The sequence below is a fragment of the Rousettus aegyptiacus genome, unplaced genomic scaffold (assembly GCF_014176215.1).
Source record: "Rousettus aegyptiacus isolate mRouAeg1 unplaced genomic scaffold, mRouAeg1.p scaffold_m13_p_9, whole genome shotgun sequence".
In the NCBI taxonomy this organism is placed as follows: domain Eukaryota; kingdom Metazoa; phylum Chordata; class Mammalia; order Chiroptera; family Pteropodidae; genus Rousettus; species Rousettus aegyptiacus.
This window is the reverse complement of record NW_023416312.1, coordinates 81,864,714-81,880,179: the sequence shown is the minus strand read 5'-3', so window position 1 is coordinate 81,880,179 and position 15,466 is coordinate 81,864,714. Positions and strand designations below refer to the sequence as shown.

The window sequence follows — 15,466 nt, the reverse complement described above, 5'->3', positions numbered from 1 at the left end:
TCATGTGCTAGGTTCCAAGGAAAATTAACAGAAAACTAGCTTCCTGAATATCAAGTTTTATTTGATATATCAGGTTTTAGAATCTATAACCCAGCTATCCCAAACTTTTCAATCAATTCTTATCAGACCACAGTCTGTGCTATTTGTGCCAGACAGACTTTTCTTCTGTGCTTCCCAATCCCCTCACAGGGCCTCCCTTTTACCGCTAAGATATTGCTGAGCCTGCCAAGTAATCATTGAGCAGCTTCCCTGCTCCATCTGCCAAACCACATCAACACGGCTGAAGGCCCACTTCCTCCAGGAAGTGTTCTCCAATTCATCCCACCCATTCTCCAACTTACTGACACAAATCTCTTCTTGATAAAGAATTGATGAATAAACCTCATATATTTTTATCACTAACACTATCTCTCCTACCACCTAAGTGCTTAATAAAAGCACTATAAACCTTGTGTGTATTCGCTGCATCACTAGTCATACTGTTCCCCAAGACAATGAGACCTTTCCATCTATTCCTAGAGTAAGTCACGCCTTCCACACATCTATCTCATAAACCTAACAATTTTATCTGCTATCTAAGAAAGTACCTATAAAATGAAAATTTACTTACCTGGTCAAATTTCAAGAGTCTCTGAAGGTCATTCTTGTTAATGAGACTCTTCACTTCACTGGCATCAGGCATGCAAAGTCTATAGTTCAAATCTCCCAACCAGATGACAACACTGAGGATCAAGAAATAGATGAATGAAGTACCAATAATTAGCATAAAAATCAATCAGAGAAGAATGGAGAACAGAAAAATGGGTAGATTATTGATAAGGATTCATTTATCACTATCTGACAACCTGAGAGAGACTAGGGATTACAAAATAGGTGGGTAGATAGGCACTCAATACATGAAGAATGAAGATGGGGAAATACAGTATATGTATGGGATTCAGAAGCCAAGGAGTTAACTGCCTGAGAGAACCATGTAGTTTATTTACTGAACTAGCTTTCAGTAAAATTTTGCTTGGTTGCTTGCCAGGTCTCTCGGGGAACCTGAATGTTTTCTGCCTCACTGAGCCCTGACGTTCTGCAGGCTCTTTGCTAAGGTCTGCGTGGCATGAACAACAGTTCTCATAGGCAGGGCTCACTAGGAAAAGTGAGTCTGGGGCTTTCCACTGCAGCCAATCTGTCTATCGCTGCACCAGATCTGCACTCCCAATCTCAGGCAGGAAAGAGGCTGGCATACGATGGGATCCAGGCTCCCATGTGATCCTCAGGCTCCCAATCACAGCAACAGACTCCTAAATGGGCTGAGAATCCCACAGGTGAGACCCCGAAACTGTATCAAAATAGATTCTCCTATAAGCTATCGCAAGTTCTGAATGAGTCTCTGCCAATCTTAAGTGCAACATGAAATTTCTGGAACCTTAGGGAAATAAATATATGAAATTTCAGGGTAACTTTATGACATTAATGTCAAGGTCTTGACTTCACCATGGAAAAGAATTTCATATGTTCCTAATTGTTGAGACAATATGGAAATGGGCCACCATTGCTACTCTTCCCTACTCTGTCCTCAATCCCCCTACTCTCTACTGATGCTAATACCCCTAAATTATCTTTTGTTTTCCTATAATTCCCATCTCAAATGACTTTTTCCAAACGAATTTACGACTAATCATTTTCTACCACTCAATACATTCCTCAACTGATTTCTGCTTCTATATCCTTAAGTCTCATTCTTCACTAACCTTTCTCTTAAATTATCCTACTGATTCACTGGGGTCTTTAAATCTTTGCCACCCCTATTCTTAATGCCACAGCTATTAAAAAGAATAATGTAGATCTATATATACAGGCTTGAAAAGAGATCCATAATGAATAGAATAATATAGTCCTATATAACAAGTAGGCATGTGTATGTGCATAGACAAAGTCTAGAACAGCACTATTCAAAAGAAATACAATGCACATAGTGAAGGTAATTAAAAATTTTCTAGTAGTTGCATTTAAAACGTAAAAGAAACAAATGAAAATAACTTTAACAATAAATTTCATTTAACTCAATATATTCAAATTATTATCATTTCGACATCTAATCAATATTTAAAATTTGGAAAATTTTACATCTTTTCCATATGAAATCTCTGAAATCCACTCATTAGTTTATGCTTACAGAACATCTCAACTCAAACTAGCTGCTTTCTGGTACCCTTAATACCCATGACTACTGGTTGTCATATTGGACAGCATAGACCTGGAAGGATACACACCAAACTGTTAACAGTGGTTCCCTTTGGAGAGAGGGACTGGCTGGGGAGAGCAGGGGGTATGATGAGGAAATTATACTTTTAATTTTATCTGTTATTACATTCATGATGAACATTCCTATTTTGTAATAAAAAAATAAAAACTGACTCCAATTGACAGACCCCTCCTGCATTACTCTAGATGCTCTCTAACAGAACTAACCTTTCCTCTGATAGCAAATCCAATTTTTCTGCCTCAATGAATCTGTTATTTCTCAAAAATCCTCTCTTCTTTGTGACTCCCAATCCCTAAACGGTAATCCCTCACTCGTCACAGTTCTATAGTTTTCCGTCATGTTTAATCTCTTCTCAGCCCCACTATTCAAAGGCTAAAGGAGACTTAACCACTCACTCATGTTTCATGATGTTCAGCTGTGGGAGGGTCTGATTTGGGACTGCAAAACTCATTCGTGCACAGATGTCCTTATAATCTTGATTCCTTCTCTCAAAGTCTTCCACGTGAGCAGCCAGGTGGGAATTGACAATGCAAAAGGTAGTGTTGTGAAATACAAATCTCACAGCTACCCCACCCTTGTTTCCCTGTTGGCAAGAGTAATTATTCAGTTAGAACAAAGACACATGTATCGACTGAAATTCACATAGATGTAAATAATAATCAAGCTCATTTCCTAAGGTACTCACCATTTTCCCCATGATTCCAGTTCCAACGGTTTCTGTAGCAACATCACGGATATATCGCCACTGATCCTTTCTGGCAAATATCAAAAGCATCATCCCAACAAGGCGAACTAGTTGAACCTGTGAGTTCCAGGGAGTTAGAAAGGTTCATGTTAATACCACTCTTTTTAGATACCACATATCTAACTTCCCACAACTCATTTTCCACCAAAAAGATAGAAAGATGCCCAAATTTGAATCCAAATCATCTCATTTCCTAGTGGACCTCATAAATCAAGAACAAAATTTCTCTGGTGAACTCTTACCTGGCTCTAATCAGTAAGGGTTAAAAGTCTTTGGGGACAATAAGTTCACTCTGCTCTAGAACCATGATTTTAATCACTTTTTAGCCTATCAGGAGTAAGGAGCATTAAAAATTCAAATAATAAAGAGAACGCCTCTATCCAAGCTTGTTCCTTTTTCCCTTCCTTCCTAGTTTCCAATTTCCAATTTTGATCATTTTAAATCTGTGAACTAGAGCTAGTAATGTCTGAAATATGTATCAGCTAGGGACCTATAACACCATCAGGAGTTTTATAACCTACATCAACTGTTAGAAGATACAGACAAAAATTATTCAGGCAGATGACTCTTTTTACAGGTATTACTATAGTAGCCCTGAAATTAAAATACCTCTTCTGGTAGTCTCTACCTTGGGCCTTCTAAAGACCAACAAATTGGTCCACCTTGCTAAAGTCAACTCTACTCTTGACTTGCAACCAAGTTTAAACTTATTTAAACTCCACAACACTTCTATTTGTGCTCTGATTCCAAAGCATATCCTAAGTACCCACATGCTTCAGACTATTTTTCTGTAAAGCATCCAGTTCTGACCATGTTGGTTAAAAATTTCAATCTTAACTCTTACTGCACAAATCAGTTACCTTACATGTAATTAGTTTGAGTTAATTATTGTTATAAGAACAAAATTCTTTTTTCTTCTTTCTCCTAAAAGCTACCCGAGCTATGAATATATAGAATCAGGAAGCTCAGGGAAAATTTTTTTTCCTAGGAAATAGGTATAAAAAGGATTAGTCTGCCCTGTTCCCATATTACACATGGGAAAGAATTCAATTAAATCATCTTTTGGAACAAGCCATAGATAACAAGAATAACTTCTAGGGAGTTCTATTTAGTCACATACTAAAAAAGATAATTAAATGTGGCTTACTTTCTTGTACTTGGCTTTGGAATGCAAACTCCTTTCCACAGCCATGGACCACTCTTGTTCTTTCACGGATTCAAAGTAGAAAAAGGCTTCTGTGCTCAAGTCTAGCTCCTGAAATCTGAGAAGCAAAAGGATGTGAGACCTACAAATATCCCGTAATTATCTCTGACTACCTCCTGTCCCATTATGAGACACCGGATGAAAAAAGGAATGGAAAAGAGAAATTTTATAGAACTACTTTTTGACCCAGGTGATCAGTAAGGACAAGTAGCTTTCTTTTTCAAAGACTCCCGACAAGTATATGCACAGGGTATGCAAGATTTAAACAAAAAAACTTCCATATGGGGTAACAGTAGAGCTTTGCTTACATATCCTAGGGATAGAAACTGTTAGAATTGAACTCATGTCTTAGTTTCTAGGAAGAAAATAGTTTTCTATGTCTTTCAAGAGAAATAGATGCTTCCTTACACCATTTTAGGTATCTGTTCTTTTGTGATCTCACAAATTTGACCTACAAGTTAACTCTCACTTATAGTCTACAGTAGGTTTTTACCAAACAGCTTAAAAAAAAAGAAGGCAAAATGTCATGTGAACTAACACTAAACATAGCCAAAAGGAAATTCTAGACGTGTTCTTTACCCAATGCAGTAGATATCGGGAGGATTCGGATCACAGTTCAGCCACGGTTCTAATCCACTATCTGGAGACTGGCCATTCACGTTCCAAGTTCCAACAAAAAATCTAATATGTAATACCGAAAAATAATGTTAAACAAAGGTCAAGAATAAACTAATGGAAGTTCTCTCATCACTTCTAAGACAAGGGTATGTTCATGATAAGCCAAGATAATTTTTCAAATGTTTTGCCACACACATAAGTAAAACCTTCTGCATGTAGAACACAAAGGCAGTGAATTTATGCTAAGTTTTACATTAGGTGAATCTACAAAAAGAAACCAAGACTTTGTTTTAAATACACAGAGTTAATTCCTCTACCACCTTTCCTTTCACTTAAACTCCATTCAAACTCATACTTGAAGGCAGAGTTTGTGGATGGGAAAGAGGCATCTTCATGCTATAAGCATGTCTGTTATGGATAACTGTTGTGTAAGGAGCTGTAGTTGAATCCAAAAACATACTTCCCAAAGGATTACAAGGACACCCATGTAGGAAATTTTGTTGAGGCAGATACAGTATTAAGGGGGTAAGCACGAGGGAAAACTCAGGATTGTCTTAACTGTTTATATACAAATATAAGCATGATGGGAAGATGAGGAACTGGAGGTTTTGTCACAGAGATATAGTTACAATTAAATTAGAATAAATGAGGCATAAGGTGATGGCACATGTTACTGGAATCTTGGACTAGAAGGGTACAGGCTGTTTACAAATAACAAAGAAGAGTGTTACTGCTTTGTGCACTAGGATACATACTAGGCCATGCCACACCACATACCATACACACTGGGTCCAGAAAAGAAGATATCAACAAGGTGACATAAAAATATAATACAGAGGAAAAAATCCAAGACAGACTTCACTATCAAGAGGATTAGACAAAACTTTCATTAGTTAACTATTAAAATTAAGTAAATTGAGATCTAATAGTAATGGTGGACTTTACTTTTCCAATATTAGTGGGAAAATATTTGGCAGGCCAGGTAGATAAACATACTTGCTTATGGAATGTGCTAGGGAACAGTTCTCTAGTACATGTGAGCTTGATTTGGTTCTCTAACAGTAGATAGAAACATTAATAGACATGGTATCATCAATAGTTAGAAAATCCAAGAGATTTTTGTAGCATTTGCATTATTTTGGATAGACACGGGGTCTTGAATCAGCTGACCATTCCTTTTTATTATGCTTTGACTCCTAATTAAGCTAATTAAACTAATACCTTAAATATCAAAAGGACATTTTCTGCTATACCTCAGTAAGTACAAGAGAGTACCTGAAAGTCTGAATGTTGACATATTCTTTCTCTCGCTTTGCCAGAATATGTTTGATAAGACCCTCCCGCTCCCCAGACTGGGTATTTGGTACAAAGAGCTTCCGCATGGTGTTGGTCACTTTAGGCTGTTCCTTGTTAGAAGCTTCCTTGTCACGTGGAAGCCTAGCAAATAAATGAGAAATTCAAAAGTGAAACTGCCTAAGATAGAAAAATCACTTAAATTGGAAATATGTTTTGAAATGCGACTTACATTCTGTTCACTGAAGGGGGTGGAGGTGGGGGCTCCCGATGAATCCCCATAGGCTGATTCTGTGAATTTATTTTCTTGTCTAAATTCATAGATGAAAAATTATCCTCAAATCCAAGTAGCCCTGAAGGAACAGAACCAAATGTTAAAGGAGGAACAGCTAAAATCCAAGTTAGCCAGGATAGGGTTTTGCTTTGATCAGTGGTTTTGATTTGATCAGTGCATGGTCAATGGCAAATACCAAACAAAAAGGTAATGATAACTTAGGTTGGGGGAAGATGTACATCTGTCCTTGAAGTACTTGACATATCAACTAGAACAATAGTAAGTTACATTAATTTGGACCTTAAATAACGAGCGCTAACATTTGTTGAAGACTTAGCACAAAGCTTGGTTGATAGTAAGGGATTATATTATTATCTCACTTAATCAATGCAAAGACCCCACTGAGGTCAGTGCTATTAAAAATCTTCCCATGTCACAGAAAAACAAATGGAAGCTGAGAGTTGTTGAGTAATTTGATCAAGGTCATATAATTAGTATGTTGTAGAATTTGGGATTCAAACCCAAGCAGTGTGGCTCTAGTGTCTGCATTTTTTTTGCCACACTGCTAAGCTGGCTCCTGAAGGGCTAACATACCACAGAAAGAATAAGGAGTGCACAACAGTCAGTGGGCATGGACTCCATAAAACCACTCTATAGGAAGTGTCTGACATTGACATTAGTCTACATTATTTTATCTATCCAGATACAATTTCCTGACTCAGCAATGAGCAAAGCAACCAGGAAAAGAATCTTTTCAGTACCTGAAAAGACAGAAGGTTTGTCCTTAGTGTCTAATTTCTGGTACCAGCTGGATGAGTCCTTTTGCTCTGGAACAAGAAGTTGTGACTGTGCTGGAGAGATAAGGGTCATGGTCAGAAATTGGGGAGCCCTTCATTGAGTGGAATTTACCATAACCAAAAGCCATTCACTCAGCACTCTTCGAATGCAGGGGCCAGTAGTATTCTTGAATATAAAGGGAAAGACGAAGACGATGAGGGCATCTTGGGGATCATGTGGGACTAGAAGGCAGATGACAGTTTGCAGTAAGATGTCCATGCCATGACTGCAGAGATTCTGGAAACTGGCTCAGTGTTCTTAAAGTTGGATACATCTCTGGGGTCATTTCTGAATTTAAAGAAATTCAGCCATCAATGCTCAGGGGGTGAGGTACTTTGCTCATGGCTGCTTGCCTCTGTATCAGCATATCAGAATTTCACTCCCATTAAAATAACAAAAAGAAAACTTCTGAGTCTTGAGTTACCTTCCTGAGCTGCAAGGACCTCTGACAGGAACTGCAAACAGTGCTCCTCATCAGAGATTTCGAAGCGGCGCTCTCTGGTCCAGTCCCCTTGAACCCGAATTTTGCAGCTACCTAAAGAGATTTGAAATCCACACACACAGAGCTATGGAATACAATGTTTTCTTGGGGCCGTATTCCCATCTTACCAGTTTAATAAAAGAAGGTCCACATCACAAATATCCCAGACCTCTAATGTAGGAAGCATGTCTACAAGATCAAGGGATTCATCATGGTGGTGGTGGTGGTAAGGAGATGCAGGGTTGGGGGGTGATGCGGAGAAGGAAATCTAAGGGGCTGATAACTGTGTCAATGAGCAGCCTAATAGAATAATATGATACATACTAAAATCATAGTTTTCTACATTCTGATATATCTCTCAGACGTTAATGCAGGGACCACCAAATTCTAGCAAAAGATTAACTCCCCAACTACCCTCCCCCCATCTCTTAGCTGGAAATTCCTATTTTAAATCCAGATCATATAGTAAGAGTATCTGAAGCATGAAGGGAATAAAGGAAATAGGATGGCTTGTTCCTAGGTACAAACTGTACTTAGCCAATTTACAAACTAATTAAAAATAAAAAAGAATTGTGGGATTGGTTTGACTTATTCTGAAAAGAAGCATCTCTACCTCGTTACAAGGAAAAATGTATGTCTTGAATAAACTCAAACAGCAATATAATGACCTATGTCCAGGAGTGGTTTGGTTCAAGTATAGCCAATTGGAAAACAGTATAATTAGAAGCAAAGTTATCTAGGACTTTAGTTTCTTATGTATACAACATACTGTCTCCCTTTTTTCTGATGCCCTATAGTTATCATCTGTATCAATCATCTGGATATGGTGATCCAGGAAACCTATGTACTTGTTTATATATTTATTTTAACTGACTTATTACATGTATTGCTTTCTCATGCCCCTGGAAACTATAAGCTACTTAAGAGCAAGAGGCAGGGGGCACATACGGGTTATCCAATGTAACACTTTTGACGGTCTACCTAGGGTTGTTTGGGACTGAGGGACTTCTCAGGACTCAGGATTTTCAAAGCTAAGACTGGGAAAAGTCCCAGGCAAAGAGGGGTGGTTGGTCACCTTACAGGCAATAATGATGACAGACTTCGCAGACAGAAGGCATTTAGTAATTAACTGTTTAACTGGACTTTTTCACACTTGTAAGTAACAAAGAAGTAAGAAAATGAAATGAAAATCCTAGTTTCTTTTATTTTTTTTATGCCTACAGCACCTGGTATTCCTAGGGGGTCTTCCATCCAAGTACTAACCAGGCCCGACCCTGCTTAGCTTCCGAGGTCAGGTGAGATCGGGTACATTTAGGGTGGCATGGCCATAGATGAAAACCCTAGTCTCTTATGGTGGAAATCCACTTCTGAACCTTTGACTCTCCTTTTTCCCTTTTCCTTTCCTTAAGTTTCTATATTCATAGATTTAATGGTCAGAAGAAGAAAAGAGATAAAAATAGAGAAATAAATGAAAAAAAAAAAGGCATCCAAGTGGACCAGAAATAAGAAAATGAACGATGGTGCCACTGTAAGGAGGAGGGGGAAAAAAGATCACCAATTGGGAGCAGCCTTGAGACATGGGGAAAACTCCTTCAGGGTATGAGTAATCTTTTCTTTCTCAGATAATTTATATCAGAAATAGTTAAAAAAAAAGAGAGAGAGAAATTTCTATCTGAAAGAAACAGAACAAGAACATATACCTCTCTCTCCCATAATCCTTGAAAGATATATTTTAGCAAACATAAAAAATAAAATAGTCCATTTAACAAACAGAAGACTCCAGAAATTGCTTACAAAGTAACACCAGATACTATCTCACCATGTTGCATGGGAAAAGAGAACAAATTATCCCACGACCTAACCTTGTACTCGGCTCCCTTCCAAAACCCTCTGGACTCTTTGTGATCAGCAAACACTCCTAGATCCTCAACTTCTCCTCTGAGCATTCCCTGCATCTTTCAGTAGTTCCCAACTATGGCTGTATTTGAATTAACAGAGACACTTTTTAAAATACTGATACTTGGGCCCCACCCCAGGCCAATAAAACAATCTCTGTGGGTAAAGCCCACACACTGGTAGCTTTTAAAATACTCCCTGAGTGATTCTAATATGCATCCAGATTGAAAATCAGAGTCACCTGCAACTGACTGGTCCCTGAGAACAGGACTCTCCCTGTAGCTCTCTGAAGTGAAGACTGTTTATAGTCTCTCATACCCTATGTCATTTAAGACTCGTCCTTATTTGTCCTAATGCAATCTCCAGACCATTCCCTCTCCTCCTCCCTGAGGAAAAATCTTTTCTCCTTTGAGTCTCATCCAGTGGGCTATACCAGCTTCTATTCTTTACTCCATGAGATCATCCACTATGCTCCCAGAAACTTCTGAATCCAGGGTTCAATACCTGACTCATAAGACTTCCTCTCCACTCAAACTTCTGCCTTAATTCTGGGTCCCTTCAAAATTAACACAGAAAATCCCGTCAGTCAATGCCTTCAACTTCCTCATCCAATGATTTTGCCCCTCCACCTCAGCCACATATTCCCTCAGTCCCTACTGGAATGCAGTTATACCGTGGACCTTTTCATCAAAGAAACACCACCACCTCATAAAACTCTAATTCGGACATCCCACTCTGACCTGCTACTTCTTCCAGCTTACTTGCTCACATTGGAACCTCCAGCTCATTGATCCCTTCACTTTCTCAGTATCCATTCACTCCCTCCTACTTTCACTTCCCTTTTTACCAAATATATGACATCATTATACTCTGTTCCAAATACCCAGAACTGCCTTACCACTCTGTTCTCCCATAGCACCTACCTGGTTAACAATCGACCCTCAGAAATCCAACTAATTGCCTTCTCTGTACTTATATCTGTGTACACACACACACACACACACACACACACGCCATTATAAATGGATTGCTAACCTCAATTGGGCACTCTATGATAGGAAGCAATCTAAGTTTCCATAGTCAATCAGTCTCCTACTACTATCAAGAACAACTATTTCATACCTTCTCATTTATCCTTGATCTCTGTATCCCCCCCCTTTTCAAGCCCTCTCATTCCAAGTTGACTGCTTCACCTTATATTTCAGAGAAAATGGAAGCCATCATGTATTTGTACTCATCTCTTTTCCCTTCTGATATAAGAAAAGTACTCCTATCAAAGGTCACCCTCTCTTTGAATTACTTCTCCGATTCTCTCAGAAATTGTACACTCACAATCATTCCTAGACACTTCCTCCCAATATCTTTAACCTCCCCCTTTCATAGGCTACTTCTCATCAGCATTAAATTGTATTCTAAATCCTCCCCATTTTAAAAATAAAAAAAAACCTTCTTAAACCCCATATTTCCCTCCGAGTCTAGTCCATATCTATATTCTTCTTTGCAGTCAAGCTTCTTCAAAAAACTAAGCTACTTCCTCATCTCCCATTTTTCTCTTTAATTCACTCCAAAAATGACTTTGGTTTCCACCACCCTTATGAAATTGCTTTGTTAAGGTCACCAATAACCTCCGCATTGCTAAATCCAATGAATATTCTGCAGTCATCTTGTTTGACCTATTAGCAGAAATCAATAGTTGACCACTCCTTGAAATAATTTTTTCTAAAGACTTCTATGACACCATATTCACCTAGTTTCTCTCTTTCTCTCTCTCTCTCCCCCCCCCTCTTGTTACTAGTTTTCAGTGTCCCTTGAGGTATCTCCTTCTCTATCTAACCTTTACGAAGTAGAGTTCCTTAGAGTTCAATCCTAAAAGTTTTTCTTCCTCTATAGCATTGTCCAATAGGACTTTCTGTGATAACAAACATGTTCTATAACTGTGTTGTCTAATATGGCAACTAATGACCGCATGTGGCTAATGAGCACTTGAAGTGTGACTAGTGCAACCTAGGAATTGAATACCAAGTTTTATTACTAATTAATTTAAATAAGCACATGTAACTCGCGGCTACTGCATCTGATAGCACAGCTCTACATACAATCACATCATCACTCTTGGTTTCAAATACCAACTATATTCTAGTAATCCAGACCTGTCTTCTGAGCTTCAGATGCTTCACAACTTTTATCCTCTACACTCAAATGTCTCAAAGAAATATTAAAGTAAACATAGCTAAAAGTGAATTTATGATCCCCCATAGGAAATATCATTCCTCCTGTGATCCTGTAATGTTCTTATAATGGTACTATTATCCACATTCATGCCAGAAACCTGGATTCATCCTTGACCCTTCTCTTCCTCTCACTACTACACCCAAACCAACCTCTGTTGATTTAATCTCCAAAAACATTAATCAAATCTTTCCATTTCTCTCCATTTCTACTTCCACTACACTCTCTAGCTTAAACTACCAAAACAGCCTCCTAACTGGCTTCCATGCAAATGATGACATTCCAATATAAAATCCTTCATATTCTTCCCATTTTCTTTTAAATCTAAAAATCCAATTCCTTACCATGGATTAGAAGATCCTATTGCATTTGGCTCTAGCCCATCCTACCTTGGTGCGTAAGCCTTAATCCAGGCACCCTAGCCTTCTTTCATTTCAAGAAAGCGTCGAGCTATTTTTCAATTTGGGGCCTTTTCACATGTGGTTCCCTTTACCTGGAATACTGTTTTCTCCCCCATATTCACCTGTTTCTTAGTCCCTCTGGTCTCAATTTAAATGTCACTTCTTCAAGGGGTTCCCCCCTGATCACTCTGCCTAATTTAGTTAGTTCTCTTATAAACTCTTGACAGCATTCATCAAAACTGCAAGTTTTGTAAGTATGTATCCATACCTTCGACTTCAAGTCTGTTTCCTGCACTAAGTCCTATGAAGTACCATGACTATACTGTTTTCTGCTATAATCCCTAAAATCTAGCACAGTGCCTAGCACTTAAAAGGTATTCAAATTTTTATGGAATGAATGAATTAATTATAGGTATCTATATGACACTAGTACCAAATAGCACAGAAGACAAACCAAAGCAGGAACAGCAACCTCATCTATGTGGTTCTCTATTGCTTGTGTAGCACTTAGAGCCTGGCAAATACAAGGTACTCAACAAATATATGTTGAATAATGAAAAAGGGAGTGTTTAATATTAGAAAATGAGTATAATACAGTCCATCAATAGGTCAAATAAGAATGAATAGTATAACAATTTCTATAAATACTGAAAAGATGCTCGATAAAATTCAATATACATTCACAACTTAAAAAAACATACAAACTTGGAATAAATGCAGTTTCTTAATATGGTTTTTAAAAAAACCCTGTAAAATCAATAGGCAATAATGTCCTCAACAGTTAAGCACCACTTGAGACAGTCTCACTGAAATCAGGAGCTAAACAAGAATATCATCATTATTTAACATTGGTCTCAAAATTCTCACTGGTGTAATGAGACATGAAACAAAACTAATAGTTATAGTTACTGGAAAGGAGACAAAATTATTATTTGCAGATGACTAGGGCTGTTTATCAAAACCAAAAACAAAAACGCCAAAAAAATTAAATTTCTGTGAAATGCCTGGAAAAAATAAATAAATACCTAAAACTCAATATCTATGAAAAAGGGTTCCAGTGGCCACAGCAATAAACAAAATCCACCATAAAATACTTAACTTAAAAATGTGTGATATATATGAAGAAACTACACATTATTAAGAGATATAAAGAGAACTTGAATAAGTAGAGAGAGCTATACCATGTTCTTGATAACAACTTAATTTTATAAAGGAGTTAATTCAATAAAGTTTGGCACATATCTGTGATGAAATCGTAGTCATTAAAAATCATGTTTTTAAATATCTTTAAATGACATAGAAAAATACCACAATATAACGTTAAATGAAAATGCATGATAAAACCTACATAAAAGGATTCCAATTATGTAAAAGCATAAATAAAAGAGTAGAAGAGATACATAAAATGTTAAACACAGTGTTGATCTCTAGACTGCAGGAGCATAATTTTAATTTGATACTTTAAACTTTTTGAAAATTTCAAATTGTATATAATGAAGATATAGTCTAGACAACCAGAAAAAAATGATTTGAAACTATTTACTATCAACATCCAGACAATGGGAAAATATACACTTACACTAAAATCAGGCCTGCCTAACAAACCCAGGGTCCCTCTCCTGTAACATACTGTGTACTTTAGGGTTTATGTATGAAGCCCAAAGATCAAGATAAAATCTGGTTTCTGTGTAAATATTACTAAATGGGCAGAAATCACAAAGGAATAACAAAAATTCAAATGGCTATGATCCAATAACTTGAACTCCAGACAAAAAAACACGTGTCTAATTCTATGTAGGAGAGGTAAAAAAAAAATTAGGTGTTTATAAGAGAAAACGCACAGCTTGGTTTAACTTTTCAGCTTTGGATTAAATACCTATTCCCACACCAAGAACAAGACATTTCAGTATGTTTTTTTTTTTAGCAGCGTCAGTCACCTTTGCTCAAATTTTGCTTTTTTAGTGTTCTTTCTGCCTTCTCCTTTCTAAGCACAATAAAACATAAGTATTAAGTTACTTTTGCTTTCTTGTGTACCTGCGGTAGAAGTCAGCAGCTGAGTTTACTTAGCCTTTCAGGATCAGCCCTTAGTCTTCCAAAGTCCATGACCAAAGAAAAGAATAATAGAACCCAAACCAGAAAAAGCTCATGTAAACTGTTCAATGCAAATTAATGGTGCCAAGGACAGGGACTGTGTCTAAATAAAAGTATGTATAACCCATAGCCCCAAGCTAAGAGCCAAGCCCCACTTCATGTAAGGACTCAATCATGGGATAAGGCAACCAGTTTGATTTAGATTCATGTGGTCACATACTCTTTTCCATAGCAACCACAGAGTTGTCACAGTAGCATTCAAATGTTTATTTTCTTCTCCTCATAACACAGTATAATCATATGATAAAGAACAGTTTGCATAGAAAGTCAATGATGATTTGCTTCAAAGAGATGCAAATGAAAGAATGAAAACAGTAAGAAGAGATCATGTCCTCTCTAATAAATGGATGTCTTGAGGGAATGGGGCTTAAATAAGATACCAATATTATTTTAAGAAAAAAAGGTATGCCTGGTACAAGAAGGACAATACAGTTTCCCAAAATAATATAACAAGGGAAACCATAATTTAACATGTAAAATTAATAAGCAGGTGAGGGGAAAAAAAGCTTAAAACGGTGGTTAAAAAACAGCAAAAAAAAATCATAAACCTTATGTGCTTTAAACATTTTCTAGGCCTTCCTACAATTATCAATTTCACAGCAATGATTTAACTGATAGCAATAATATCGGTAGCTCAAAAAAGTTCAGCATTAGAAAAGTATGTCATATTTTCAACTTTTTAAAAGATTCTTGCTAGCCATCCATTTTTTCTTATGCTTAGCCTAAATGTTTTTGAGAGACAATGCTAATTAGTATGGTTGTTTGAAGAAAGTGGAGAATACAGGATAAGTTGGTAAGATAAAGGATGTGCCAAAAAAGGTGTCTTAAAATAGGGTGCAAATTCAAGTAAATATTTGTTGAATGAAAATCAATTCCATTCAGAAAGATACTCACTATTTGAAGCTATATCAATCAAAAGAGTTTCTTCTGCTTCTGAGGGAAAAGAAGAACAGGATCAGAGACTGAGAAAACCATTCATTACAACCAAAACAAGTATATGCCTACCTAAATAACTGCTGCTCTTGGTCACCACTCCTGGGTCATAGAACATATTTTTAAAAATCCTTTGCTTTTTTTGGTTAG

At 37.2% G+C, this 15,466-nt stretch overlaps 1 protein-coding gene and 1 pseudogene across 3 annotated transcripts in view; both read right to left on the bottom strand.

The window, feature by feature from the left end:
• Window positions 1–15,466, bottom strand: part of OCRL (OCRL inositol polyphosphate-5-phosphatase) — a 55,405-nt gene that overhangs the window by 26,289 nt on the left and 13,650 nt on the right. For 2 of the 3 annotated variants that reach the window (XM_016152756.2, XM_016152755.2), the window contains exons 4-13: window positions 15,278–15,316; window positions 7,650–7,760; window positions 7,150–7,239; window positions 6,347–6,467; window positions 6,097–6,258; window positions 4,783–4,884; window positions 4,147–4,261; window positions 2,940–3,056; window positions 2,650–2,837; window positions 611–722 (exon numbers count right to left, since the gene is read on the bottom strand). In XM_016152756.2, the coding sequence (XP_016008242.2) occupies window positions 611–722; window positions 2,650–2,837; window positions 2,940–3,056; window positions 4,147–4,261; window positions 4,783–4,884; window positions 6,097–6,258; window positions 6,347–6,467; window positions 7,150–7,239; window positions 7,650–7,760; window positions 15,278–15,316 (1,157 nt within the window). The remainder of the gene's footprint in view (window positions 1–610; window positions 723–2,649; window positions 2,838–2,939; window positions 3,057–4,146; window positions 4,262–4,782; window positions 4,885–6,096; window positions 6,259–6,346; window positions 6,468–7,149; window positions 7,240–7,649; window positions 7,761–15,277; window positions 15,317–15,466) is intronic. The other variant, XM_036226800.1, reaches the window with a different exon arrangement.
• LOC118608617 lies at window positions 8,921–9,039 on the bottom strand (annotated as a pseudogene).